A 27,693-nucleotide genomic window follows, 5' to 3' on the forward strand; every position below is an offset into this window, starting at 1 on the left:
AATTTCTTTGCAACAATGTGATTTTGGTAACCAAATGCCTTTGTTTCTAAGTGCTCCCTTACCTTTTTCCTTATGCCCCGGCTCGGGCTGATTGCTGCTGCTGGAGCTAATGCTTGCATCAAACCCCGTTGGGGAGACATTGCCCTCCGACTGCCCCTCTTGCAGCTCCCCGGTCACACTATCCACCTCATTAGTACTGTCAGTCTCACTCTTAATACTCTGCATCTCCTCCTGGCTTGGAGCCACGGTTTCAGGGAGCACAGTGCTTGGCTGCGGCCTCGTGGCCTCTGTCACCATGACTGAGACGGGAGACTCGGGGGTGGTCGGTGGAGTGTTGAGCACCGAATTACTGCCGCTGCTGGGCATCTCCCCCTTTCTGTCCAGTTTCTCGGTCGGCTTCTCCTCACCGGGCCTGACGGGGGAGATCACTGGTGGTGCGGTTTCCGCTTCGATGGGGGGCAGCCTCTCCTCCTCTGGGGCTGCCTCGGCCGGTGCCTCAGGCTTCACCTCATCCAGAGTCACAGGCGGCGATGACGTGGTCTCGGTATCGGAATCGGAGAACAGCTCCTTCAGGACTTTCTTAGGCCACTGGATCTGGATGCTTGACCACACGTCTTTCCGGTCCTTCACTTTTGCGTTCTGAGCCCTTAATTCGGAATTATTTAAAAGCTTGATCCTTTTCTCGGGCACTTCTGAGAAAGCAGAGTATAAAGCGGTTGTGTGCAGAGGTTTCCTCTTTTCCTGCAGTCCGTTGTGTTTTCTGGAGGGGGTGTTTTTCGCTTCAATTCTTTCACCATCCTCATCTGAGCTGCTGCTGCTGCTGCTTGTGGTATTGAGGGGAGATTCTTTGCCCTTCGACCTCTCGCCCTTTCGGTGAGGCGACCCTGTTTTCGCCCAGTCTTCGGCGCTGACCTTTCTCCTCCGGGCCCGTTTTGAGTGCGATTTCACGGGTTTCGATCTCGCGGGCTCCTCCTCCTCTTCCTCCTCCTCCGAACGTTTCCCTCTTCTTACCCATTCCAGGGAGTCTGGGATGCTTCCCGTCTTGGAGCCAGCTGGAGGCGTTCCGGGCAGCGTTGCGGCAGGGAGGTTCCTCTCGTCCTGAAGGACTGGCTCTTTCCTCTCCTGCATCGCTGTGTCGTCCTGTGGGCCTTTACTCCAGGCGGCCTCGCATCGGTTACTTCTCTCTTCGTCGTCATCGTCATCGCTCTCCTCCGAACTTCCTGAACCTGTTAACAGAAAACACAAGACAAATAAACACGACTTCAAAAAATGCCCGAGGTGAAAGACGCAGCACCATTCCAATAATCAGTTGTATTTTCATTGGTCCGACATGCCACTGATCCGATCACAGTTATCCTTCATCATAGAATGATACAGATACAGCACAGAGGGAGGCCTTTCAGCCCACCGTGCCTGTGCCGGCTCTTGGAAAGAGTTCTTTATCAAGGGCCAATTTTCATAAAGTCTCTGTTCCAAAAGCTAGATAAACAGGCAAAATCAAGAAATCACACCCTCTTTCCCCGACCAAAAGGCAACTTTCGAAAGTGAATTGACCCAATTCAAGAAGTATTTCAAATATTAGCAGAAAGCATACTAAACACACAAGGATAACGAACCTAAAAGATTTTCCAAGTTCAGCTTCTGCACACACGTGTAGTAGCAGAACACACATTTGTTACTTTGTCCGCGCACGGTTTTTAGCTGTGCATTTTTACCAATGTTAAACTAATCCCGTCATTTATAAGACCGCATTAAACTCCAGTCGTTATTCAAGTGTCAGCTTGGTTCACTCTCCCCTTTGAGCGGGTTCGAGCCTCGCTCCAGACCCTGAGCATATAACCTAAGCTGACACTCTGATATAGTACTGAGGGAGTGCTGCACTGCTGGGGGTGAGATGTTAAACGAAGGCCTCCTCCACTACTCAAGAACCCATAGTATGATTTGAAGGAACACAGGTAGTTCTTCTGGTGTCCTGATCAACGTTCCTCCTTCAACCAAATCAACTAAAAACTAATTAACTGGTCATTTACCTCATTGCTGTTGGTGGGATTTTGCTGGATGCAGTTGCCTACCTACTTAACAGTGACTACATTTCAAAAAGTAATGAATTGGTTGGGCAGCACTTTGGGACATTGCGAGGATGTCATAAAGTGCTATATAAATACAACATTTTTCTTTCTTTAGTGGCATCACAAGTCAGTGCTATAGGTGTACAATAAGTATGCAGTTTCCAGTTTACCAATTAGTGAAGGAACTAAGAGTTTGATGAAAGAGACTCACAGATAAAGTTTGTTGAAAATCTGATAAAATGTTTTCAGTTATTGGTCAGGATCAGAGGGTAATGTGAGGCTTGATGAAAATTTTTTAAAGTTTTTGAAATTACCAATTTATGCAGAAGTTCCTGGATGTTCTCCGGACGCCTTTCCTCCCCCTTCTCTATCCACCCACCTCTCTCCACTTCTCCATCTATATGTCTGTCTTTCCCACCCTTTCTCCTTCTCTCTGTCTCAGCTTCCTCTGTTTCGTTCAGGGATATGGGGATCGGGCGGGAAAGTGGAGTTGAGGTCGAAGATCAGCCATGATCTTATTGATTGGCTTGAGGTGCCGTATGGCCAACTCCTGCTCCTATTTCTTATGTTTCTTATGGAGAAAGAGCGGGGCGAGTGGAACTAATTGGATAGCTCTTTCAAAGATCTGGCACTGGCATGATGGGCTGAACGGCCTCCTTCTGTGCAGTAAGATTCTATTCATCTGTGTTTTTTCCAATAGCTGACAGCAGTATCTATAGCTAATACCCTGTACTAATGATGTGTGGTGGTGTCCACAATGAAGTATTAGTGAATATGATGTAACCACTAACCTTTTATCAAACAATTTACAGTTCTAAATATACACTAAGTGTGAATCACTACACTACTTTTACGCAGCCCTATTTGAAAATAAAATTAATACCTTGTACTCCATTGTGGATGGAAGAGCCTTCTGTAGAATTGTCTTGCTCACAGCTCCTCGTTCCAACTCCAATTACTTTTGGAGAAATGTCTGAAGACACCGTATGAGCTGGAGACTTTGAGAACCGACGGACTCGCACAGACTTGCTGGGAGATTTATCTTCTTTGTCTTTTTTCTCACTCCTTTCCTTTTCTTTATCCACTTTGCTCTGAAATGCAGATGGACATCACATAGTACATAGAATTTACAGCACAGAAACAGGTCATTCAGCCCAACTGGTCCATGCCAGCGTTTTTGCTCTACACAAGCGTCCTCCCACCCCTCTTCAACTCACCCTATCAGCATATCCTTCTATTAATTTCTCCCTCATGTACTTATCCAGCTTCCCCTTAAATGATAAATATCTATGATATTTGCCTCAACTACTCCTCGTGATTCCTTCTTTTGCCAAACACCATTTTATTTCATAGATTAACATTTAACTGGGGCTGCCTTTGTGCAAAATGTTTGGATTGCATCTGGAGACTGTGTTCAGTTCTGGGCATCATACATCTGGAAGGATATATTGGCCTTGGAAGGCGTCCAGCGCAGATTCACCAGAATTATACCAGGGCTCAGAGGGTTAAATTATGAGGATAGGTTTCATAAACTTGGCTTGTATCCTTTTGAGTTTAGATGGTTACGGGGTGATCTAATCGAGGTGATTAAAATGATAAAAGGATTTGATAGGGTAGAGAAAAAGAATCTATTTCCTCTGGTGGAGGAATCCAGAACAAGGGGGCATAATCTTAAAATTAGAGCGAGGCCGTTCTGGAGTGAAATCAGGAAGCACTTTTTCACACAAAGGGTAATGGAAATTTGAAACTTTCTCCCCCAAAAGGCTGTTGAGGCTGCGGGTCAATTGGAGCTTTCAAGACCGAGATTAATAGATTTTTGTTGGGTAAGGGTATCAAGGGATATGGAGCAAAGGTGGGTAAATGGAATTAAAATACAGATCAGCCATGATCTGATTGAATGGCAGAACAGGCTCAAGGGGCTGAATGTACTACTCCTGATCCTGTGTTCTTATGCATTCCTTGGATATTTGAAACATGTCCAGATTAGCATGCGTACAAATTCACAGGCACCAATGAAACAAGCTAATAATCTGCAGTGCACAATAGAGATATAATTTATACTGACACTTTTGGATAGATGCAATGCAGATCTGGGTGCACACGATGTAAAAATGGCAGCGTAATTCAGGAGACTACTGACTCAATAAAGCCCAGAAGTGTGTTGCATCAAATGTATGTTTCTACTCTGAGTCTGAATCGTTTCCCTGAAGGGTGTGGTGGGGTGATTTTGTGTGCAGACCATTTTTGATGCACAATCAGTATTACAAGTGAAAATAACATGAAAAAACAAATACATCTTGAACGTTTCTTGCACAGAATTGTGGCAGTCAGGTTTTCCATTTGCAAGAGTCATAAATTAGAATTCATAGCAAAATGTCTGCAATATGCAGCTCGATCAGATTAAAATGAACAAGTGCCTGAAATGCCATTGAAGCAGGAAGCAGAGAAAAATAGCTAATTGGATAATTAAGGATTGCATGAAAAGTCACTTTTGGCATTTCTACTGAAAATGGATTGGGCAAGTTACGTGAAGAGCTGGGTGCGAAAAAATTGAAGCATGAAGTGGGCTTTATGGATGTAAAATAAACAGACACAGCCTATACCTTGAGAGCAGGAAAATTGAAGCACTGTAAACTCAAGACCCACATTTGTGCCCTCATTTCATCCATCCCTAATCCCAAAATACAAACGTTCAAGTCAGTGTGGTTACTGAGAGTGGAGGAGACTGGAGCGAGACAAAGACACTAGGAAACCTTTAGCAACATTCAGTGCCAATACTCTCCCCACCAGATTCCCCCCTCAACAATTCAACTGGAAAAGATCCACCCACTGTGGGCAGGGCAGTCATTTCCGTCTCAGTTAGCATGTTACATTCAGCAGTGTAGCCAAGACCCAGCAGGAGAGGAGATTCCCGCAGGAAGAGCTCTTTTATAAGAGCAAGAGTGCCATTCAACAGCAATCATACCAGTGAGGTCATTTACTCATATGTCAACTTGTATTTTGTTTTATTCAGCTTGTATTTTTTTTTTCCAACAACGTTCACCTGAGGAAGGAGGAAGCCTCCAAAAGCTTGTGAATTTAAAATAAAATTGCTGGACTATAACTTAGTGTTGTAAAATTGTTTACAATTGTATTTTATTTGATTCACAACTCAGAAAGACAGAATTCCTATATATCTACAGATGAGTTGGGAACACTACTGTGAACAGTAATTTGAGTCCTACAATGGTGGTGCCAGAGGGATTGTACCTTTTTCCTTTCAGTCAGTCTACAGATAGGGGTTGCCAACTCTGGTTGGACATATTCCTGGAGGTTTCATCACATGACCTCCTGCCTCCAACCGGTTAAACATCCCTTTTCCCCTCTCCAATATTTTTATAATCAACAGACAAAAGTGTTCCGAGGAAATGAAGAAAAAACAATTTTTTTGAATGCTGTTAAGATTATTCTCCTGAGTTGCTGGCAGCAGTGTCCAGGAGATTAATCTTTAATTCCTGGAGACACCAGGACAATCTTGGAGGTTTGGCAACTCCTATGTACAGACCTCAAACTGCCAAGCAAATGATGCAACTTGCACCACTGTTACTGAGCTTCAATCCAAGGTTATTCCTGAAATCTAGGCAGGACCACGCTTTACCAAAGCTTCCTTTAGCCTCTGAGTGAGAAGGATATCTGAAAATAAGCAACGTTTCAGCTTTGATATTTACAAGGGATGAGGTATTAAATCAAGATCCTGCCTGCCTGTCGGGGTGGAAGTAAAAGACCCCACAGCACTATTTGACGAAGAGCAGGGAGTTCTGCCATTGTCCTGGCCAATGTTCTTCCCTCAACCAATACCAGCAAAAACAGACTAACTGGTCATTCATTTCATTGTTGTTTGTGGATCTTGCTGTGCACAAATTGGCTCTCTCATTTACCTACGTAGCAACTGCACTTCAAAAAGTAATTATTTGGACGTGAATAAGCTTTGGGATGTGCTCAGGACACGATACTGCTAGTTCTTTTTTCTTTCCCAATCTTTAATGGCAGGAACAGTACAGCCGAGGTTACAGAAACAAAACTCAGGCATCCCGATTGCTGAGTGGGTATATAGACTGAGCAGTACCGAGAGAACAAACCAGGACGGTGCCAGGTACAACTCTTGCCTTGCGCTGAGTTAACTGACCTCACTGGGTGCTACAATTGGCCATAGGGAAGAGATTGGGTGGAGCCAGGAAATAGTCAGGTAGCATTCCTGCTCTTATTAACTATCCTCTGAGTCAGAAGGTCGTGGGTTCAAGCCCCACTTCAGAGCTATCCACATAATTCAGGCCAACACTCCAGAGCAGTACTGAGGGAGTGCTGCACTGTCTTTTGGATGAGACGTTAAACCAAGGCTCCATCTACGCTCTCGGGTGAACATAAAAGATCCCATATTTTGAAGAAGAGCAGAGGAGTTCTCCCCAGTGTCCTGGCCAATAGTTATCCCTCAACCAACACCTCTAAAAAACGGATTATCTGGTCGTTTATCTCAGTTTGTGGGAGCTTGCTGTGTGCAAATTGGCTGCTCCATTTCCTACATTACAACAGTGACTACACTTCAAAAGTACTTAATTGGCTGTAAAGCGCCTTGGGTTGTCCGGAGGTCATGAAAGGCGCTATATAAATCCAAGTTCTTTCTTTCTATCCAGTGAGCCAAATTGGAAAGTGTAGATGTTGTATATTAGATGAGCAGGAGACTGGGTTCAGTTGTGATGCCCTTGCCTCCATAACTAACAGCCTCACTGCCCAGGTTCATGCATCAAGAGGGGCCACTTCAGTGAGCTCCCAGAGGTCTGACAACGGATGAAAAACAAGAACACAAACTTATCACTAGACATTTTAATTTGGGCTTCACATGATTGGAAAGATGTTGAGCTAATAGAGTGGGTGCAGCACACATTCAGTAGGATGCTGCCTGGTTGGAACAAATACGGACATGAAGAAAGACATGAAAAATTGGAGTTGTTTTCGTTAGAACAGAGGAGATGAGAGGATGATTCGATAGCGAGGTTTAAAATCATGACGGGGTCAGACAGGGTAGATAGAAGCAGACTGTTTCTAGGGGGTTGTGGGGTCCAGAACAAGGGGACATAGATGTAAGAGATTAGGACAGAGAGCAAGAGAAACTTTTTATTTTTTTTGACAGAGGATTGTGAGGCTGCGAAACGCATTAATCGGAGTTAGTGATTGAAGCAGGGACTATACTAGGTGGTTGAAGGAAAGGGGAATAAAGGGATACGGGCAGAATGGGCACATGGGATTACACACAAGAATAAACACCAACACGGACTGGTTGGGCAGAATCGCCGGTTTCTATGTTGTAATTTCAAAATTATTTTTGTACACTTGTCTAGCTACAATTCCAAAGGAACAAGGTTCTGATGTAGAAATATTTCATGCCATGTCATCACAGTTTAAACAATATATTACTTGCTCAGTTACAGAGCCTAAAAATTGCGATTTTTTTCTTGAAAAGAAACATGCATGGTGTGACTGTGCTTACCTTTATTTTCTTTCTGTGTTTAATCTTTGGGACATTTTTGTCCACGGGTCGCACTATTTTGTCGGCCTTGATCCATTCATCGTACCTGATAATCAAAAAAAAAGCCAGCTTACACCTCGTGTTAGAAGGACATGGACATGCTGTGGATTACAAGCATAGGTGAAGGGTACATTCAGCACTCCCACAGGTCTGTGCTCGAAGTGTTGTCGCTGCAATGTTGCAGTCCCAGCCTCACTCCATGCTCCCCCACTGGAAGTGCAGGATGGAGTTAATTCACCTTACGGAACAACCAGAGCTTTACGAAGCTTCGTACAAGGCAAAGCGCACTTTGGAAAATAGAACACAACACTTGTATATAATTTAACACTGCTAGATGCTGAATCCTGTTATGTGCAATAGGTTGGAAATGGACATTGAATGGCTGTTGACAAGACAAAACTCAGATATGACAAGACAGTCATAATGAACAGCATGGGAAAAACTAACACAATCCCTTCAAAACGCAGTTTCTTTTAAGTGGCCCGTGCAATGCTCTCAGAAGTCTCAGCGGAGCAACTGGTAAAAATGGGCACAGATTTTTTTTTAAACAAAGCAGTTTAAGCAGCATGAAAAACAGAGCCAAGTAAACGTCACTGCCAACTGAAACAGTCAGAGGTAAAAAAAAACGTAACCCTGGTGCAAAATGTTTTTTTCTTTTCTCTAAACACATTTGTGCCATTTTGGTAGACTTGTGTTGGTTTCAAAATTGTGTTCTGAAGCATCACTCCATTCTTCCATTTAATACGTAAAGTGCCTGAGGTACAAGGATCAGCTGACTCTCATGCACGTGCAACAAAACATTCCCCACCATTGTTTCATATGGGCACAGTCCATCGCACTGACCGTTACAAGAATAGTCACTTAAAACCTGGGAAAGGTGGGGGGGCCTGGGGGGGGGAAGAAATCAGTCAAAAAATTGTTAAAATTCTGAGGTAGATTTTTTTTTAAACTTAACCAGAGGAATTGGATTCTCACCCCCCCCACCCTCCTAGTTTAATTTTCCCCAGTAAATCTATTTTCACGTCTGCCAGTGCTGCAAGAGGGCAACGTGCAGCCTGCTCCTTCTGATAGCCGGACACCGTGAGATACAACACTGCTTTGATCTTTTCCTCACTGCAGCCTCCACTTGTTATATTTCACATTGCAAACCGAGCAGAGACTGAACCTGTGTTTGCCCGGGGGGGTGCCCGGACACTTAGTGCCACCCTCACTCTGCCCTGGGCACTGCTTCCGTGCAATACAGGTGCCTCCAAATATTGCAAGCTGACCACCCATCTTCCACCCTCCGTAAACTTGAGCTCATCCAAAACTCTGCTGCCCGTCTCCCATCTCACACCAAGTCCTATTCACCCATCACCCCTGTGCTCGCTGACCTACATTGGCTCCTGGTCTGGCAATGCTTCGATTTTAAAATTCTCATTCTTGTGTTCAAATCCCTCCATGGCCTCACCCCTCCCTATCTCTGTAACCTCCTCCAGCCTTACAACTCCCAAAGATCTCTACGCTCCTCCAAATCTTGCGCATCCCCGATTTTAATTGCTTCACCATTGGTGGCCATGCCTTCAGCTGTCAATGCCATAAGCTCTGGAATTCCGTCCCTAGTCCTCTCCACCTCTCTCCTCTTTTAAGACACTCCTTAAAACCCATCTCTTTGACCAAGCTTTTGGTCACCTGTCCTAATATCCCCTTATGTGGCTCAGTGTCAAATTTTGTTTAACGCTCTGTGAAGCGCCTTGGGACGTTTTACGACGTTAAAACGCTATATAAATGCAAGTTGTTGTTGTTGCTGAAGGAACAGGAGAACAGGGTGTGTACAATTTGGTTTTAAACCCACTGGCCTATTTTGAAAGCTTTTAAGACAACATCGCAGTTTGATATGTGCATATTGAGAAATGTACAGGCTTTGCCAAAATAAGCAACGTGTTTAATGAAGGGAGGACATTTATTTAAAATTTGACAAAGCATTATTCAAGCCTATTTGTAAGTCACAGAGGTGCCACGTTGGTACGTAGCTGCCCCTTCAAACCCAAGTAGTGAATTCTCTCCTCATTAAGAGACAGTGGTATTTATAGAACGTTGTACAATTTGCCCTTTTCTCTGCAACAAGGCTCTTTCCTTCCATTCCTCATTACAGCCACAGTGCACTGTGCTAACATCCAGGCCGCCGAGGTTGCAAGGACATTGCTTCCTTAGGAAGCCATGGTACTACCACTCATTACCACAGGTCACCAAACACAAGACAGATGTGCTGGAAGGAAGCGACCACATAATATCAAGGATCCAAGTCGGACATCACAAATGTCCAGTACGCCCATTAAAGCATACGCAGGGCTCAGCTCTGTTCTCTTACCCCCATTCATGCTTGCATTTACTGGGATGTAGAGCCACAAAGAATACGATCTCTGTGCTCCCCCAATTCTGGCCTATTGCGCATCCAATTTAATTCGCCCCACCATTGGAGGCCGTGCCTTCAGCCATCTAGGCCCTAAGCTCTGGAATTCTCTCCCTAAACCTCTCCGCCTCTCTCTCCTCCTGTAAGACGCTCCTTAAAACCTACCTCTTTGACCAAACTTTTGGTTACCTATCCTAATATTTCCTTATGTGGCTCGGTATCAAATTTTGTCTGATTACGCTCCTGTGAAACGCCTTGGGACGTTTTACTACATTAAAGGTGCTGTATAAATGCAAGTTGTTGTTGTTGTTGATCAATGAGATGTGTTCAATGTAGGTCAAATGAAGTAGTGTTGCTGTAGCCCTATTTGTCTTCTTGCCTCCTCCACCGAGGAATGGAAGTACCCCATTAAAACCAAGTGCTTATCTAAAGCTTCAAGTCAACAGCCACGGAAAGCGATGAAGGGGGCAAAAAGAATTCATACGCTAAGTCGAGCCTGTGGTTAATTCAAACACTCACTCTCCCAGCACAAGAATCTAATGCTCAGGGCACATTTTACAGCAACAGGGCAGAGTACCAAAGTGCAACTACACCAACTGTTTCAAGATACTGAGAAATAATTTACGCCAACAGAGAAAAAGAGCTGGGCTCAATGCACTAGTGGGTAGGGTCGAGGCACAAACAAAGTCCAAGTTCTGCTGCTCAAATTTCCAAATCACTCACTGCAAGACTACAATCTAGGACTATAGACAAGAGATGGCAGACGAGTGACCATATTAATGGAATGATTTAATCTGCATGACTTTCCCCTTTAACAGCTCTATATAAGATAGGTGGTTATAGCTTCTAACTCACCTCACATTCCAGCCACAGTAGTGCACCAGGTACAGGACCACTCCACCCTCCACGTCACAATCTTTAACGCTGGCTTCATACAGCTTCTGGTTCCTCCCTCGACCATATCTCACTTGGACTTTCATTCCTGGTGGGTAGCACTCAAATTCTTCCTCTTCATCTTCCCTCTCTTCATCATCATCATCACCATCTTCCTCCTCTTCATCTTCCTCATCCTCTTCATCTTCCTCATCCTCTTTACTGCTTTCATCCCTAACCCCAGATAAATGAAAAACATGTATGTTTTTAAAAAACAATATTAACAATTTCCTTTTGTTATGCTTTATGTTCACATTAAAATGGTCACTGCGATGTAACAATACACTGCAATATTGCCGTTCTAGCTTCCCCTCCAAAACTCAGGACATTCTGAGCACCAACAATGTGCTTCCTTTCCCAGTAACTATGGTGCAAAATAGAACGCTAGGAACTTGTGCTCAAAATGGACCCAAAGAGCATAAAACAACTAATGACCAGCTCTCTACGATTTTAAGACTAAAAATCTATTAAAATGTTTTCATTCTTTTTTAAATGTATAGTGATTTAATGCAATACTTTTGAACACCCATAGACGACTTTGCACTTCCTATCTAGCTTAAATAGTCTGTACTGGTGCAGCAAGCTGAGGTCCAAAGTTGCACCCCTGTAAGGCGTAACCGAAAGGCGTGCGACCGTCAGAATCCCCCTCCTTCCCCGAGGAATGCGAGAAGTGGCTGTGAAAATCCTTCCTCAACAATCCATGCCGCGACGAGAACTGCTACGCAGAAATGTAATGATCACACTTCATGGATTGTTTGGTGCAAGACTTGAATCGTTCACATAATGTGCAAGTATCAGAATCATACAACAGGTAGAAATGCCTAAAAGAAAGCTTGGTGAAAACTTGAGAATTATATATGTGTGTGTATATATATATATATATATATATATATATATATATATATAAATATTATATATATATATATTTCTTTTTGAGTTGCTGAGGTGACGAGATCTGAGGTGGCAAGCTGGATACATAGACAATAGGGCAAAGTCACCCAAACCCCAACTCACGGACCACACACACATCATGAGCCCTGATAATCATGGCCTCGATGCCAGGCAACTCAGTCATATCTGCACTTATATGTTTGATTTGCTGGTTTGTCCCATTGGAAATTTTGTAGGCCTAGAGATTTGGGAAGGGCTGAGTTTAGCGCTGTTGCCTTATGGACGGATAAAGCCTAAATCAGGATAACGAGATCTGTTAGGATCAATAGCTTGAAATATATGCACATGAATGCGAATGTGGATGTAACCTCTATGTATGTGGCCCGAGGCTCCATGATATATTCACCTGTAGTGCCCACAGACAAATAACTTGGCACCCCTTATAACAGTGAGGTGGTGGGGGGAGGTAAATTATGAACTGCTCGCATTTTACACTAATTACTTCCAGAATCTGAGTACAGGTGATATGCCTCTTATGTACCCAAATATATTTTTCAAGTCAATTTTCTCCTCATGAGCAACCTGAGCAGATTGCCTTGCGGAGGCACATATCCTCTATTCTAATCGCCCCCTCCCTTTCCCCACCCCCACCCCCGATACTGTAAAATGCTCTAAGGTGTCTCTCTTTGCGCAAGGAGCGCTACAGAAATCCAAGATGTTGTTGTACACTGGAACAAGCATCCCACGGGGAGTTTAAAACCAGCCTTTGATTAAAGTAATCACTCGTATAATTAGAACGAAGTCTTGTTTGCACTTTAATTGACAGAAGGGTAGGAAGTAACAATGCTGCCTGAAGCTAAAATAAATTTGACCAAATCAGTCTTCACGTTTGACATCATTCACAGTCAGTTCAAAAAAGTTGGATCGAACATCACAGCAAGTTTTGTGTCAAGTGGTTCTCAAACCTCTTCAGGCCACGAACCACCAACAAATTCTCATAACATCTTACACCCCACCCTGTTCTGTATTGCTAACTATCCCTGTTGCTGAGTTTCCTGTTTCTTGTTTTAGTAGCTAACCTGTGCTGGTTCACTAACTGTTTCCCTCTCTGGTTCACTAACTGTTTCCCTCTCTGGTTCACTAACCACTCTCCCTCGGATGGTTTCACTCCCTCTCCCTCGGATGGTTTCACTCCCTCTCCCTCGGATGGTTTCACTCCCTCTCCCTCGGATGGTTTCACTCCCTCTCCCTCGGATGGTTTCACTCCCTCTCCCTCGGATGGTTTCACTCCCTCTCCCTCGGATGGTTTCACTCCCTCTCCCTCGGATGGTTTCACTCCCTCTCCCTCGGATGGTTTCACTCCCTCTCCCTCGGATGGTTTCACTCCCTCTCCCTCGGATGGTTTCACTCCCTCTCCCTCGGATGGTTTCACTCCCTCTCCCTCGGATGGTTTCACTCCCTCTCCCTCGGATGGTTTCACTCCCTCTCCCTCGGATGGTTTCACTCCCTCTCCCTCGGATGGTTTCACTCCCTCTCCCTCGGATGGTTTCACTCCCTCTCCCTCGGATGGTTTCACTCCCTCTCCCTCGGATGGTTTCACTCCCTCTCCCTCGGATGGTTTCACTCCCTCTCCCTCGGATGGTTTCACTCCCTCTCTATTAATTATTCCTGTGCTGGTGTTACTGTCCCTAGTTTACTAGCTCTTCTACCCTTCCTCCTTCAGACTCCTACCTTCAAAGTCCTCAGCAACAATCTATAGTTCATTTTCATGCCATTATTGCTGCTATTTCTTATTACTACAACAGCACAGCCTGTTCTAAAAGAATTCACACAGAATGCAGGCCCCTGGAAGTGCCTTCTCCTTAAGTTGATTGCCAACTGGTTTTATTGGTTTCCCCACTGTTCATCGTGTAGCAGATGAGCTGGAGTCAGGAGCAGCCCCATCTCCACCTGCTCCTCTCTCTCTCGCTGCACCCATCCCTACACTGGACACCTCTCCCTCTGCACATGTTCTTGGTTCTTTTGGCTGCTTCGGCCTCTCCTCTTCTTCTCATTTGTTCTGGACTCTTTTTTCCCCCTGTACTCCCTGCAGGCCTCTACGTTTCCTTGTGGAGAGACTGCAGGGGTGGGGCTAAGCACACAAAGGGACCTAGGCTATTTCATCCCCCGAGCATCTCTCTTTTCCTGGTGCACTTTCTGACATAAAGCAGCTTTCATTTTACTGTACATCAGACAGGGAATCTAGATCATCGTTCACAGAAGGAGGTGCACTTTCTCAGGAGGAGGGGCAAAGTCAGGGAAAGGGAGGGCACAGGCTGCTAAGATGAACAGTAGGAAGGGGGTGTGACCGACACAAGACTGCAGCCAATTGGCAGGAGCCATTACAATATCATTTAGGCAGGATAAAAATATTGTAGAGTCAATTGTGGTTCTTTCAAAGGCCTATCTGCACAGCCCTGCATCTCACCAGTGGTGCATACCCCACAGTTTGGGAGCCTCTGTATGATGCTGCACCAGAATTGAAGGGCCCGTTAAAACACAAGGTGCAGTCAAAGGCTTTGAGTTCACTCAAAATTTCATCTTTCTTTATAAAACTTGCTGAATGGTCATTTTAACCAGTAATAAATTAGTGGCATTATAGAGGCTGTGATAGTTCAGCTACTTCCATGAGCATGGTTTTTAATCATACAATGATGCTCATTCGATCAGCCCATGGGTTTCAGTCTGTATTGCTGGAAGACCTGAACTTCAGAGCTTAACCATGCACAAAAATCACTGAATTTCTTTAAAGTCAAAGTACAGTCTACTCCTAACGATTCAAAGTCGCTCGCACTAAAAAATAAACTGAATTAGTCAAACATTTGAAATAAGAAACATAGCGAAGTGGGAATGCAGCGCTAAAAGAACAGAATTATCAGATAATCTGAATGAAGCGCGACTCTGAATTAAGAGTAGACTTGTACTCATTAGCATCACAATGGCAAAAACTCTTTAATTAACGTCTAAGATAGCCCACCTTTTCTATTTCATAGAATCAAAGAATCTTATAGCACATTCGGCCCATCGTGCCTATGCCGGCTCTGACAGAGCTATCCAATTAGTCCCACTCCCCTGCCCTTTCCCCATAGCACTGCAGATTTTTCCTTTTCAAGTATTTACCCAATTCCCTTTTGAAAGTTACTATTGAATTTGCTTCCACTGCTCTTTCAGGCAGTGCATTCCAGATCATAACAACTCTGTGTAAATTTCTTCCCCCTCTTATCGCCTCTGATTCTTTTACTAATTACCTTAAATCTGTGTCCTCTTACCCACCCTTCTGCCACTGGGAACAGTTAATTCAATCAAAAAAAACCCTTCATGATTTTGAACACCTCTATCAAATCTCCCCTTAACCTTCTCTGCTCTAAGGAGAACAATCCAAGTTTCTCCAGTCTCTCCACATAACTGAAGTCCCTCTTCCCTGGAACCATTCTAGTAAATCTCTTCTATACCCTCTCTAAGGCCTTGACATCCTTCCTAAAGTGTGGTGCCCAGAATTGAACACAATACTCCAGCTGGGGCCTAATCAGTGTTTTAATAAAGGTTCAGCATAACTTCCTTGCTTTTGTACTCTATGCCTGGCAAATTGGTATTTGATAGAAGCAGGCTCCAGTGTACCAATAACAAAGGCCATTTCTAAAGGCTGTAACTGAAAGGTAAAACTTACATTGACTGCAATTTGTCATTTCATTCCATTGTTGTGAGGTATGGAGTAATGTTTTCTTCAGTGGAACGACATACCTTGGTATTTACATCCCTGTCCCAGGCCAATCATGCAGGACACCCTTTAACAAACTCAGCTGGTGCGTCAGCCCGTGGTTTAGAAGCAGGTTTACTTCAGAGTGTCCATTTAATGTTCACCCCATGGGACAAGCAGCTGTTTGCAATTTACAATTTTTAAAAAAATTATGAAACACTCACCCATGTTTTTCTTTATCCTCCAATTTTTCCGTCTTTAATTCTTCGGTTTTGCATCTGGGAATATCTTTCACGTCACCGGTTTGATCGCCTTTACTTTCTTCACTCTCTTCGGTTTTCACTTTGCCGCTGACCTTTCTGGTGTCTGGTATCTGTGCCGTGCATTCTGGAAGGTGTTTCTTTCTCGCCTAACAGGACAAAAGAGCTCGGTTACCAGCAGCAAAGGTCCAGGCCCATTCCATTTTTTGGACCAGCTTTCTTGGCTCTTCTGCGTTTCCCTGTACCATTGGCTAGTGGGTGGATGACCTGCTCCCAGGCTTCCCCCTCGAGATTCAGGAGCATGGGCCGAAGCAGCACCCCTCCAGCATTCCCCTTTCGCAGCAGCCCATGTGGGATTAAGAGCTCGTCAGGGGGTGAACACACCAAGAATTATCACAACCAAACTACTGCATTTTGTTTTAGTGATTAATTTTTCTTGGCGGAGTATCAGGTTTCACCAAGTTACAGGTTTTTCTAGTTCTAGTTCTCAGTGGGTTTATAAATAGTTACCAACCGGGTTTCATCTTTCAAAAAGGGCTAGGCTCTCACAAACCAGTGATTGAAGTCGGTACCTTCTGCTCTGAACGGTTCATTGTACGCACTGCTGAACCACTGTTTTAACAGAGCTGTCAACACTGAGCAAATCCAAGGCGTGAGATTTTCAGTCACGAGTCAGCCACACATATACCAGAGGCAACTCCCCAGTCAATGAATCATAGAATCTTACAGCACAGAAGGAGGCCATTCAGCCCATCGTGCCGGTGCACTGTTGAAAAGAGCAAGCTGCAGCCATCACAATAGAAAGGGTAGTACTTGCATTTATACACGCTTTTCACATCCTCACAATGGCCAAAGCGCTTCACAGCCAATAAAGTACTCTTGAGGTGTAGTCACTGTTGTTATGTATGCAAACACAGCAGCCAAGAAAGAAAATGCATCTATATAGCACCTTTCACAACCTTAATTTGCGCAGCAAGGTCCCACAAACAATAATGAGGTAAATAACCAGTTAATCTGTTTTTGATGTTGGCTGAGAGATAAATATTAGCCCAGGGAGAACTCCCCATATCTTCTTCGAATAGTGCCATTGGATCTTTTACATCCACCTGAGATGGCACATGGGGCCTCAAGTTTAACGTCTCATCCAAAAGATGGCACCTCTGACAGTGCAGCACTCCCTCAGCACTGCACCGCCTAGATTACATGCTCAAGTTCAGGAGTGGGGCTTGAAACCATAATCTTCTGACTCAAGAGGCAAGAATACTGCCACTGAACTAAGGCTGAAACTAATGATAATCATACACAGCCTTGCCTCGCCTGAGCTAGCTGTCCTATTACTAGTATTTTGTTTAACCTATCTGGAAGCGGCTGGTCATGCAATGGGAAGAATGGGTACTGGCTGCGGTATAAAAGTAGCTGGTGTGAAGCTCCGCTTACCACCATTCACATTTTAGCAATGGAAAAGAACGGAATGATCTTGCCAGATATTTTCAATTAATAAAGTTCGCACTGGCATAGAGGTGCTGAGCAACAACAATAACTTGCACTTATACAGTGCATTTAACATAGTAAAACGTACCAAGGCGCTTCATAGGAATGATTATCAAACAAAATTTGACTCCGAGTCACATATTAATACAGGTGACCAAAAGCTTGGTCAAAGAGGTAGATTTTAAGGAGCATCTTAAAGGAGGTGAGAGAGGCGGAGAGGTTTAGGGAGGGAATTTCAAAGCTTAGGGCCTAGGCAGCTGAAGGCATGGCCGCCAATGGTGGAGCGATGAAAATCGGGGATACGCAAGAGGCCAGAATTGGAGGAGCGCAGAGATCACGGAGGTTTGTAGTAGCAACGCTCCTTGAGCGAGTTCAAGGGCCATGAGAGCAAGTTCTTCCTTCCCCAACTTCACAACAGTGTGAAGAGACTGTGAAAGTGTGGCCTCCAACTGTGTCACTATGAAAACAGAAACAATCAATGCTGCATCCTCTCTTGCTCTGCTTTTTCTCTTCTCCTATTTCTAACTTGACAATCTATCTTGCTGCAGATGCCAATGTTGCCACACAGCCCTTGTAGTTCTAATGGGCCGCTATCATTACATTATGGATGTCGGGATAAACCCATCACTGGAAGGCAATAAAACAAAGACTGTCAAAGCTGGGATTTCTCTTAGGTTTTTAAAAGATGAGATTGCGAGATCTCAGTCAAATCTTGTGCTGAATAGGAGAGTTGTAAGCTTGGTTTTAGAGAATTCTCACACCCTGTCTCAAAACTTGCCCCATCATCTTCCCCTTACGCACAGTTATACTTGAAATCACATCTGGAATCAACTTCCTTGAGCTTGGGAGTTGGAGGCGTCTAAGGTATATTTGTGGCTGTTTGGCTGGTCAAAGGAACTGAGCCATGCAGTGTTGGGCCGGAACCCCACCAGGGAGCATTTGGAATAAGAGTAGCTTGTTCATCTTCATTGAGTTTACACATCCCAGGGGTATAATGGGCAGGCTGTCGCATGTATCTAGGCCAGGGTACATGCTTGCTTTGAGTGGTTCTGTTTGTACAAGGTTTAAATTGCAAGGATTCACCATCACATCCAGATATCAGAAACATTGTCTGCCGGACCGTGGCATAAAAGAAAGACGTGCATTTATATAGCGCCTTTCATGACCTCAAGACATCCCAAAGCGCTTTACAGCCAATGAAGTACTTTTTGAAATGTAGTCACTGATGTAATGTAGGAAACACGGTAGCCAATTTGCGCACAGCAAGATCCCACAAGCAGCAATGCAATAAATCAGCAGATTATCTGCTGTCATTTTAGTGATGTTGGTTGAAGGATAAATATTGGCCCCAGGACACCAGAGCGAACTCCCCTGCTCTTCTTCAAATAGTGCCATGGGATCTTTTACATCTACGTGAGAGGGCAGACAGGACCTTGGTTTAACGTCTCATCCAAAAGACGGCACTCTGACAGTGCAGCGCTCCCTCAGTACTGCACTGGAGTGTCAGCATGGATTGTGTGCTCAAGTCTCTGGAGTGGGACCTGAACCCACGACCTGCTGACTCAGAGGTGAGAGTGCTCCAACTGAGCCACAGCTGACACCATGGGGTGGAATTCCTGTATGAATGTGCTGGGTGTCTTGGGCAAAAGAGACATGCCTCTGTTTGGCACCAACTAAAATCCTTGATAACTGGAAAATAGCTGGTAGCAAGGCTGATTGCAGATAGTCAGACCCTTTCATATACTGCATTCAGCACCTCCAACCTTCAATTCACCCATGCCTGGGTTTGTCCTAATAGCTGTTGTCAGCGATTTTATGGCCAGAGCCAAAAGAAGGGGGAAAGAGGGGACAACCCAGTCTGGTACCTTGTCGGGGAGCGGATACAGGGAGGAGTGTCCATTGTGAAATGGGGTACGAATGGCAATATATGCTGATGCACACACTCAACTCATCAAGGTGCTGATTCTGTATCTGTGCTTCCATAAAAGGGATCGCGATCAAAATTAGGTCAGCATCACATCATCTTCCTTATACCTCCCTCTTTTTCTTCCTAAACGGATGGAAGTTTAACAAGCCAAGACTGATGTAACTGAATGAGAGCCACTTACAACAACAACTTGCATTTATACAGCATCTTTAACGTAGTAAAACATCCCAAGGCGCTTCACAGGGGCAATTATCAGACAAAAGCCCATAAGGAAATATTAGGACAGGTGACCAAAAGCTTGGTCAAAGAGGTAGGTTTTAAGAAGCATCTAAAAGGAGGAGAGAGAGGTAGAGAGGCAGAGAGGTTTAGGGAGGGAATTCCAGAGCTGAAGGCAGCTGAAGGCACGGCTGTCAAGGAAGGAGCGATGAAAATCGGGGATGTGCAAGAAGCCAGAATTGGAGGAACACAGAGATCTCGGAGGGTTGTAGGGCTGGAGGAGGTTACAGAGGTGGGGAGGGGACATGGCCATGGAGTCTTTTGAAAACAAGGATGAGAATTTTAAAATCGCAGCGTTGCTGGACCAGTAGATCAGCCAGCGCAGGGGCGATGGGTGAACAGGACTTGGTGCGAGTTAGGATAGGGGCAGTAGAATTTTGGATGAGCTCAAGTTTACAGAGGGTGGACGACAGGAGAGCATTGGAATAGTGGAGTTTAACATGCTGAAGGTTGAAAGCAATAGCTGAGAATTGCCATCCTCACTTCACCTTCAAAGTGAGGTATTTCAAGAGTACCATTTCTACTGTAATGCCCTGAGACAATTCCACACAAACTCATTCAACACTCATCACAGACAACAAAAAATTATCCAGTGAGCACTTACCCTCAGGGATTTTGTTTCATGATCCTTTACTTCATCATCATGCACAATGTTTTCGCTTTCATCCTCATTTTCACCCTCAACTTCTTCCATTGCTGGCTTAGCATTTTGAACCTGTTCCTTTTCCTCTTTATGATCAAGGTCGTCGTGCCCCTTTTCACATTCTTCCTCCTGTTTCTCTGCTTTAAAGTCCCCTTGCAGTGATGTTGGAAATTGAATGTTAGCCGATTTGCAATAGTCCTCAAAACCGCACAAGTATCTGGAAAACAAACGTTAAGGCTTTAGATTAATTGAAGAACTCGATTCCAGTCGCTCCTCTCTACCTGTAAGTAGTAACAGGGGGCTTTCATTGTCACTGTAGATTGCAAGACCAAAAGAGCATTCAATTCTTTAACCGATTTGAACATGCTATCCGGTGACATACACCACTGGTATGTACTAATTCATGGACATGCATCTGTCCAGGGTCTTCCCAGATCAGTCATTGTTTTAGCGAGGTGAGCCAAGCGGTAAGGACAGTACACAAGATTTTTAAAAAAACAAGTCACATATATCTTTGCTATTACATTCCATGTTCTTTGCCAATCCGTGAAGTTACGGTTCGTGTTTAAAATTAAACTTTCTGAAGTTGTCTGCACCTATAATAACAGCTGCAGAGTTTAAATGTAGAATGTAGAGAGGGTGCAGGGGAGCTTTACTGGAATGGTACCAGGGATGAGGGAATTCAGTTATGTGGAGAGACTGGAGAAGCTGGGGTTGTTCTCCTTAGAGCTGAGCAAGTTAAGGGGAGATTTAATAGAGGTGTTCAAAATTATGAAGGGTTTTAATAAGGAGAAACTGTTTCCAGTGGCAGGAGGGTCGGTAACCAGAGGACACAGATTTAAAGTAATTGGCAAAAGAACCAGAGGGGAGATGGGGAGAAATTTTTTTACTCAGCGATTTGTTATGATCCGGAATGCACTGCCTGAAAGGGTGGTGAAAGCAGATTCAATAATAACTTTCAAAAGGGACTTGGATATATAGTATCATAGTATGTTAAAGCACAGGAGGCCATTCAGCCAATCGTGCCTTTGAAAGAGCTATTCAATTCGGTACACTCCCCATCTCTTTCCCCACAGCCCTGTAAAGGTTATGGGGAGATTTGATAGAGGATTTCAAAATCATGAAGGGTTTTTTTTGATAGAGTTAATAAGGAGAAACTGTTTCCAGTGGCAGAAGGGTCAATGAGAATAAAAATGTTTATGCAGTGAGTTGTTATGATCTGGAATGCGCTGCCTGAAAGGGTGGTGGAAGCAGATTCAATAACAACTTTCAAAAGGGAATTGGATAAATACTTGAAGGGGAAAATTTTGCAGGGCTACAGGGAAAGAGCAAGGGAGTGGGACTAATGGCCTCCTTCTGTGCTGTATCATTCTATGATTCTATACCACTTAGTTGCACCAGTAATTGGGAGGGAAAGTTTAGTAGGGACACTCGGGAGACATGATTCACGTTCTAAAATCAATGTAATATGAGAGCACTTGGAACATGACGGGACTGACATCATTCATAGTGTACCCAACTTCCATTTTAGCTAGTCTGAAGAATGCAAAACAAAAAATGAACAAGGAAAAGCTGTTCAGCCCATCAAAGCCACTGCTTCCACTAGCATGTGTACTATCTATCCCATTATGGACACTACCCTGCCCATTTACTTTAAGTGGCTCCTGGATCCCCAAAAGGTCATCAAGCAAAACATTCATCCCTTCCCGTACATCCATGACTCAATCATGGCCTGCTGTCCTCCACGGACGATAAAAGACTTGCATTTATATCGCGTCTTTCATGGCCTCGGGATGTCCCAAAGCCAACTAAGTACTTTTGAAGTGTAGTCACTGTTGTAATGTAGGAAAAGTGCAGTCAATTTGCGCTCAGCAAGTTCCCACAAACAGCAACGTGATAATGACCAGATAATCTGTTTTAGTGACGTTGAGGGATAAATATTGGTCAGGACATTGAGGAGAACTCCCCTGCTCTTCTTCGAAATAGTGCCGTGGGATCCTTTACATCCACTGAAAGACAGCACCTCCAACAGGGCAACACTCCCCCAGTACTGGCACTGGAGTATCAGCCTGGATTTTGTGCTCAAGTCTCTGAAGTGGGATGAACCCACGATCTTCTGACTCAGAGGCGAAAATGGGCCTAAATTCTCTGGAGTTTGGAAGAATGAGAGGTGAGTTCATTGAAACATATAAAATTCTAAAAGGGCTTGACAGGGTAGATGCTGAGTCTAGCTGGAGAGTCTAGAACTAACGGTCATAGTCTCAAGATAATGGGTCGGCCATTTAGGACAGAGATGAGAAAAAAATTTCTTCACTCAGAAGGTTGTGAATCTTTGGAATTCTCTACCCCAGAGGGCTGTGGATGCTCAGTCGTTGAGTACATTCATGACTAAGATCATTGGATATTTGGACACTAAGTTTCCGGCCGAACGAGGAAGGAGGCAATGCTGGACTTGGTTCTAGGGAATGGGGCGGGCCAAGTGGAACAAGTATCAGTGGGGGAGCATTTAGGGAGCAGCGATCATAGTATCATAAGACATGAATAGCTATGGAAAAGGACATGGACCACTCTAAAGTAAAAATACTCAATTGGAGGAGGAGCAATTTCAATGGGATGAGAACAGATCTGGCCCGGGTAAATTGGAATCAAAGATTGGAAGGCAAAACTGTAATTGAACAGTGGGCGGCCTTTGAAGAGGACATGGTTCGGGCATAGTCTACACACATTCCCACGAGGCAGAAAAGTAGGGCAACTAAAGCCAGAGCTCCCTGGATGACAAAAGAGATAGAGAGTAAGATGAAACTGAAAAAAGGGGCGTATAACAGTTGTCAGGTTGACAACACAAGTGAGAACCATGCAGAATATAGAAAGTTCAGAGGGGAAGTGAAAAAGGAAATAAGAGGGACAAAGAGAGGGTATGAGAATAAACTGGTGGCCAACATAAAAGGGAATCCAAAAGACTTCTACAGGCATGTAAACAGTAAACGGGTAGTAAGAGGAGGGGTGGGGCCGATTAGGGACCATAAAGAAGATCTACTCATGGAGGCAGAGGGAATGGCTGAGGTACTAAATGAATACTTTGCATCTGCCAGTCTCAGTAAAGGAAGATATAGTTGAGATACTGGATGGGCTAAAAATTGATAAAGAAGAGGTACTAGAAAGGCTAGCTGCACTTAAAGTAGATAAGTCACCCGGTCTGGATGGGATGCATCCTAGGTTGCTGAGGGAAGTAAGGGTGGAAATTGCGAAGGTACTGGCCATAATCTTCCAAAGATCTGTAGATACAGGGGTGATGCCAGAGGACTGGAGAATTGCAAATGTTACACCCTTGTACAAAAAAGGGTGTACGGATAAACCCAGCAACTATAGGCCAGTCAGTTTAACCTCAGTTTAACTTTTAGAAACGATAATCCGGGACAGAATTAATGGTCACTTGGACGAGTGTGGATTGATTAGGGAAAGCCAGCACGGATTTGTTAAAAGCAAATCATGTTTAACTAACCTGATAGAGTTTTTTGATGAGGTAACAGAGAGGGTTGATGAGGGCAATGCGGTTGATGTTTGTATATGGACTTTCAAAAGGCATTTGATAAATTGCCGCACGGTGGAATAAAGGGGGCAGTAGCAATATGAATATAGAATTGGCTAAGGGACAGGAAACAGAGTGTAGTGGTGAACGGATGTTTTTTGGACTGGAGGGAGGTGTACAGTGATGTTCCCCAGGGGTCGGTGCTGGGACCACTGCTTTTCTTGATATATATTAATGACTTGGACTTGGGTGTACAGGGCACAATTTCAAAATCTGCAAATGACATAAACTTGGAAGTGTAGTGAACAGTGAGGAGGATAGTGATAGACTTCAAGAGGATATAGACAGGCTGGTGACATGGGCGGACACGTGGCAGATGAAATTTAACGCAGAAAAACGCAACGTGATACATTTCGGTAGGAAGAACGAGGACAGACAATATAAACTAGAGGGCACAACTCTAAAAGGGGTACAGGAACAGAGAGATCTGGGAGTATATGTGCACAAATCGTTGAAGGTGGCAGGGCAGGTTGAGAAAGCAGTTAAAAAAGCATACGGGATCCTGGGCTTTATAAATAAAGGCAGAGAGTACAAAAGTATGGAAGTCATGAAGAACCTTTATAAAACCTGGTTCGGCCACAACTGGAGTATTGTGCCCAGATCTGGGCACTGCACTTAAGGAAAAATGTGAAGGCCTTAGAGAGGGTGCAGAAGAGATTTACTGGAATGATTCCAGGAATGAAGGACTTCAGTTACATGGACAGACTGGAGAAGCTGGGGTTGTTCTCCTTGGAACAGAGAAGGTTGCGAGGAGATTTGATAGAGGTATTCAAAATTATGAAGGGGCGAGGCAGAGTAGATAGAGAGAAATTGTTCCCATTGGTGGAAGGGTCAAGAACCAGAGGACATACATTTAAGGTGATTGGCAAAAGAACCAAAAGGTGTCATGAGCAAAAACTTTATTACACAGTGAGTGGTTAGGATCTGGAATGCACTGCCCGAGGGGGTGGTGGAGGCAGATTCAATCATGGCCTTCAAAAGGGAACTGGATAAGTACTTGAAAGGAAAAAACTTGCAGGGCTACAGGGATAGGGAGGGGAGTGGGACTAACTGGATTGTTCTTGCATAGATCCCGCGCGGACTCGATGGACTGAATGGCCTCCTTCCATGCTGTAACCTTTCCATGATTCTAAGGGAATCAAGGGATATGGGGATGGGGCGGGAAAGTGGAGATGAGGTAGATTAGCCATGATCTTACTGAATGTTTCAGCACGCTCGAGGGGCCGTATGGCCTACTCCAGCTCCTATTTCTTATGTTCTTATAAGAACATAAGAGAACATAAGAAATAGGAGCAGGAGTAGGCCAATCGGCCCCTCGAGCCTGCTCCGCCATTCAATAAGATCATGGCTGATCTGATCCTAACCTCAAATCTAAATTCATGTCCAATTTCCTGCCCGCTCCCCGTAACCCCTAATTCCCTTTACTTCTAGGAACTGTCCATTTCTGTTTTAAATTTATTTAATGATGTAGCTTCCATAGCAAATTCCACAGACCTACTACCCTCTGAGTGAAGAAGTTTCTCCTCATCTCAGTTTTGAAAGAGCAGCCCCTTATTCTAAGATTATGCCCCCTAGTTCTAGTTTCACCCATCCTTGGGAACATCCTTACCGCATCCACCCGATCAAGCCCCTTCACAATCTTATATGTTTCAATAAGATCACCTCTCATTCTTCTGAACTCCAATGAGTAGAGTCCCAATCTACTCAACCTCTCCTCATATGTCCACCCCCTCATCCCCGGGATTAACCGAGTGAACGTTCTTCGTACTGCCTCGAGAGCAAGTATGTCTTTTCTTAAGTGTGGACACCAAAACTGGATGCAGTATTCCAGGTGCGGTCTCACCAATACCTTATATAACTGCAGCAATACCTCCCTGTTTTTATATTCTATCCCCCTAGCAATAAAAGCCAACATTCCGTTGGCCTTCTTGATCACCTGCTGCACCTGCATACTAACTTTTTGATTTTCTTGCACTAGGACCCCCAGATCCCTTTGTACTGCAGTACTTTCCAGTTTCTTGCCATTAAGATAATAACTTGCTCTCTGATTTTTCCTGCCAAAGTGCATAACCTCACATTTTCCAATATTGTATTGCATCTGCCAAATCTCCGCCCACTCACCCAGCCTGTCGATATCCCCCTGCAGGTTTTTTATGTCCTCCTCACTCTCTACTTTCTCTCCCATCTTTGTATCATCTGCAAACTTTGATATGTTACACTCGGTCCCCTCCTCCAAATCGTTAATATAGATTGTAAAGAGTTGGGGACCCAGCACCGACCCCTGCGGAACACCACTGGTTGCCAGTCCGAGAATGAACCATTTATCCCAACTCTCTGCTTCCTGTTAGATAACCAATCCTCCACCCATGCCAGAATATTACCCCCAATCCAGTGATTCTTTATCTTGAGCAATAATCTTTTATGTGGCACCTTGTCGAATGCCTTCTGGAAGTCTAAATACACTACGTCCACTGGTTCCCCTTTATCCACCCTGTACGTTATGTCCTCAAAGAACTCAAGCAAATTTGTCAGACATGACTTCCCCTTCGTAAAGCCATGCTGACTTTGTCCTATTAAATTATGTTTATCCAAATGTTCTGCTACTGTCTCCTTAATAATAGACTCCAAAATTTTACCCACCACAGATGTTAGGCTAACTGGTCTATAATTTCCAGCCTTCTTCCTACTACCCTTTTTAAATAAGGGTGTTACATTAGCAGTTTTCCAATCTGCCGGGACCTTCGCTGAGTCCAGAGAATTTTGGAATACCCACTGAGCCACGGCTGACACCTCAGGTCATCAATTTCTTGGTGAACTCTATTCCTTTCCCAAACACTAAGTACACCAGAGAACACAACCGATGAGTAATAAGGTGATCCTCGTATAATCAACTTACGGCCCCTTTATTGTTGCGTGCTATCAAGTTCACCCGTACATGGGCCAACACCACTGCGTCTCTTCCTATCCTGTTCAGGATCCTTTTTCAATATATCCTGCCTCAGCTTCAGGTAGACAACTCACCATTTTGTAGGAATCGTCTTTCATGGGCATTCTCTTTGTGCTTCTGTTATACTTATTCTGTACTTTTAATATCTGCCATTTGTTGTGCTAGTTGCTTGTAAATAAAGTCAGTAGCTGAATCAGTGTGTTAACCCCTGGCCTATCTAGAACCATAATCTCAAAATATGCTGGCAATACAAAAGTAGGGGGTGTGACAAACAGTGAAGAGGTTGTCAAAGGATGCAGGAACGCATTATAATTATGAGGGGAGACTTAAGATGCTTGGGCTATTTCCATCGAAACAAAGAAGACTAAAGTATATTTAATAGAAGTCTGTAAAATTATGACAAATTTTGATCATGTTAATAGGGTGAATAGGGAAAGACTACTTTCTCTGATTGGGAAGTTAGTGAGCAGGGGTTTTCGATTTATGATTTGGAGTATTCCCTCTTCTGAGAGAAGTTAAGAGCACAGAATGCCTTTCCACAGGTGGGAGTGGAGGGAGAGATCATTGCATAAAAGAACAACAGATAACTATTTGAAAAAGCTGAGTACACAGGGCTATGGGGAGAAGGTGGAGCAAGGGGATTAATTACAGATTGCTTGAGCGAAGAGCCAACACAGACACAATGGGCCAAGTGGCCTCATCTTAGACTGTGAAGCTCTATGATTCTACGTTAAATGCAGCAAGTGAAGTAATCAATAGTCCTTGTGGGACACTTCTGAGGACAGATTACAGCAGAATAGTTTTTGAATCGTGGTGTCGAAAGTCTGTTATGGGAGCAAATGCTGGACCGTTGGAAAGACAGTACTAAAAACACCACAAGTGTAACAAAGAAAGGTATGCACCAGTAAACAGCACTGCGTTAATACAGATAGTAACCCTACTGTAACAAAGAAAGGGAATGCACCAGTAAACAGCG

At 44.2% G+C, this 27,693-nt stretch overlaps 1 protein-coding gene across 3 annotated transcripts in view; it reads right to left on the reverse strand.

Moving 5' to 3' along the window:
• arid4b (AT-rich interaction domain 4B) overlaps positions 1-27,693 on the reverse strand; it is a 147,091-nt gene that overhangs the window by 14,684 nt on the left and 104,714 nt on the right. For 2 of the 3 annotated variants that reach the window (XM_067984115.1, XM_067984116.1), the window contains exons 16-21: positions 20,143-20,398; positions 15,809-15,993; positions 10,880-11,131; positions 7,594-7,678; positions 2,953-3,160; positions 63-1,226 (exon numbers count right to left, since the gene is read on the reverse strand). In XM_067984115.1, the coding sequence (XP_067840216.1) occupies positions 63-1,226; positions 2,953-3,160; positions 7,594-7,678; positions 10,880-11,131; positions 15,809-15,993; positions 20,143-20,398 (2,150 nt within the window). The remainder of the gene's footprint in view (positions 1-62; positions 1,227-2,952; positions 3,161-7,593; positions 7,679-10,879; positions 11,132-15,808; positions 15,994-20,142; positions 20,399-27,693) is intronic. The other variant, XM_067984117.1, reaches the window with a different exon arrangement.

This window comes from Heptranchias perlo, chromosome 5 (genome assembly GCF_035084215.1).
Source record: "Heptranchias perlo isolate sHepPer1 chromosome 5, sHepPer1.hap1, whole genome shotgun sequence".
NCBI lineage: Eukaryota > Metazoa > Chordata > Chondrichthyes > Hexanchiformes > Hexanchidae > Heptranchias > Heptranchias perlo.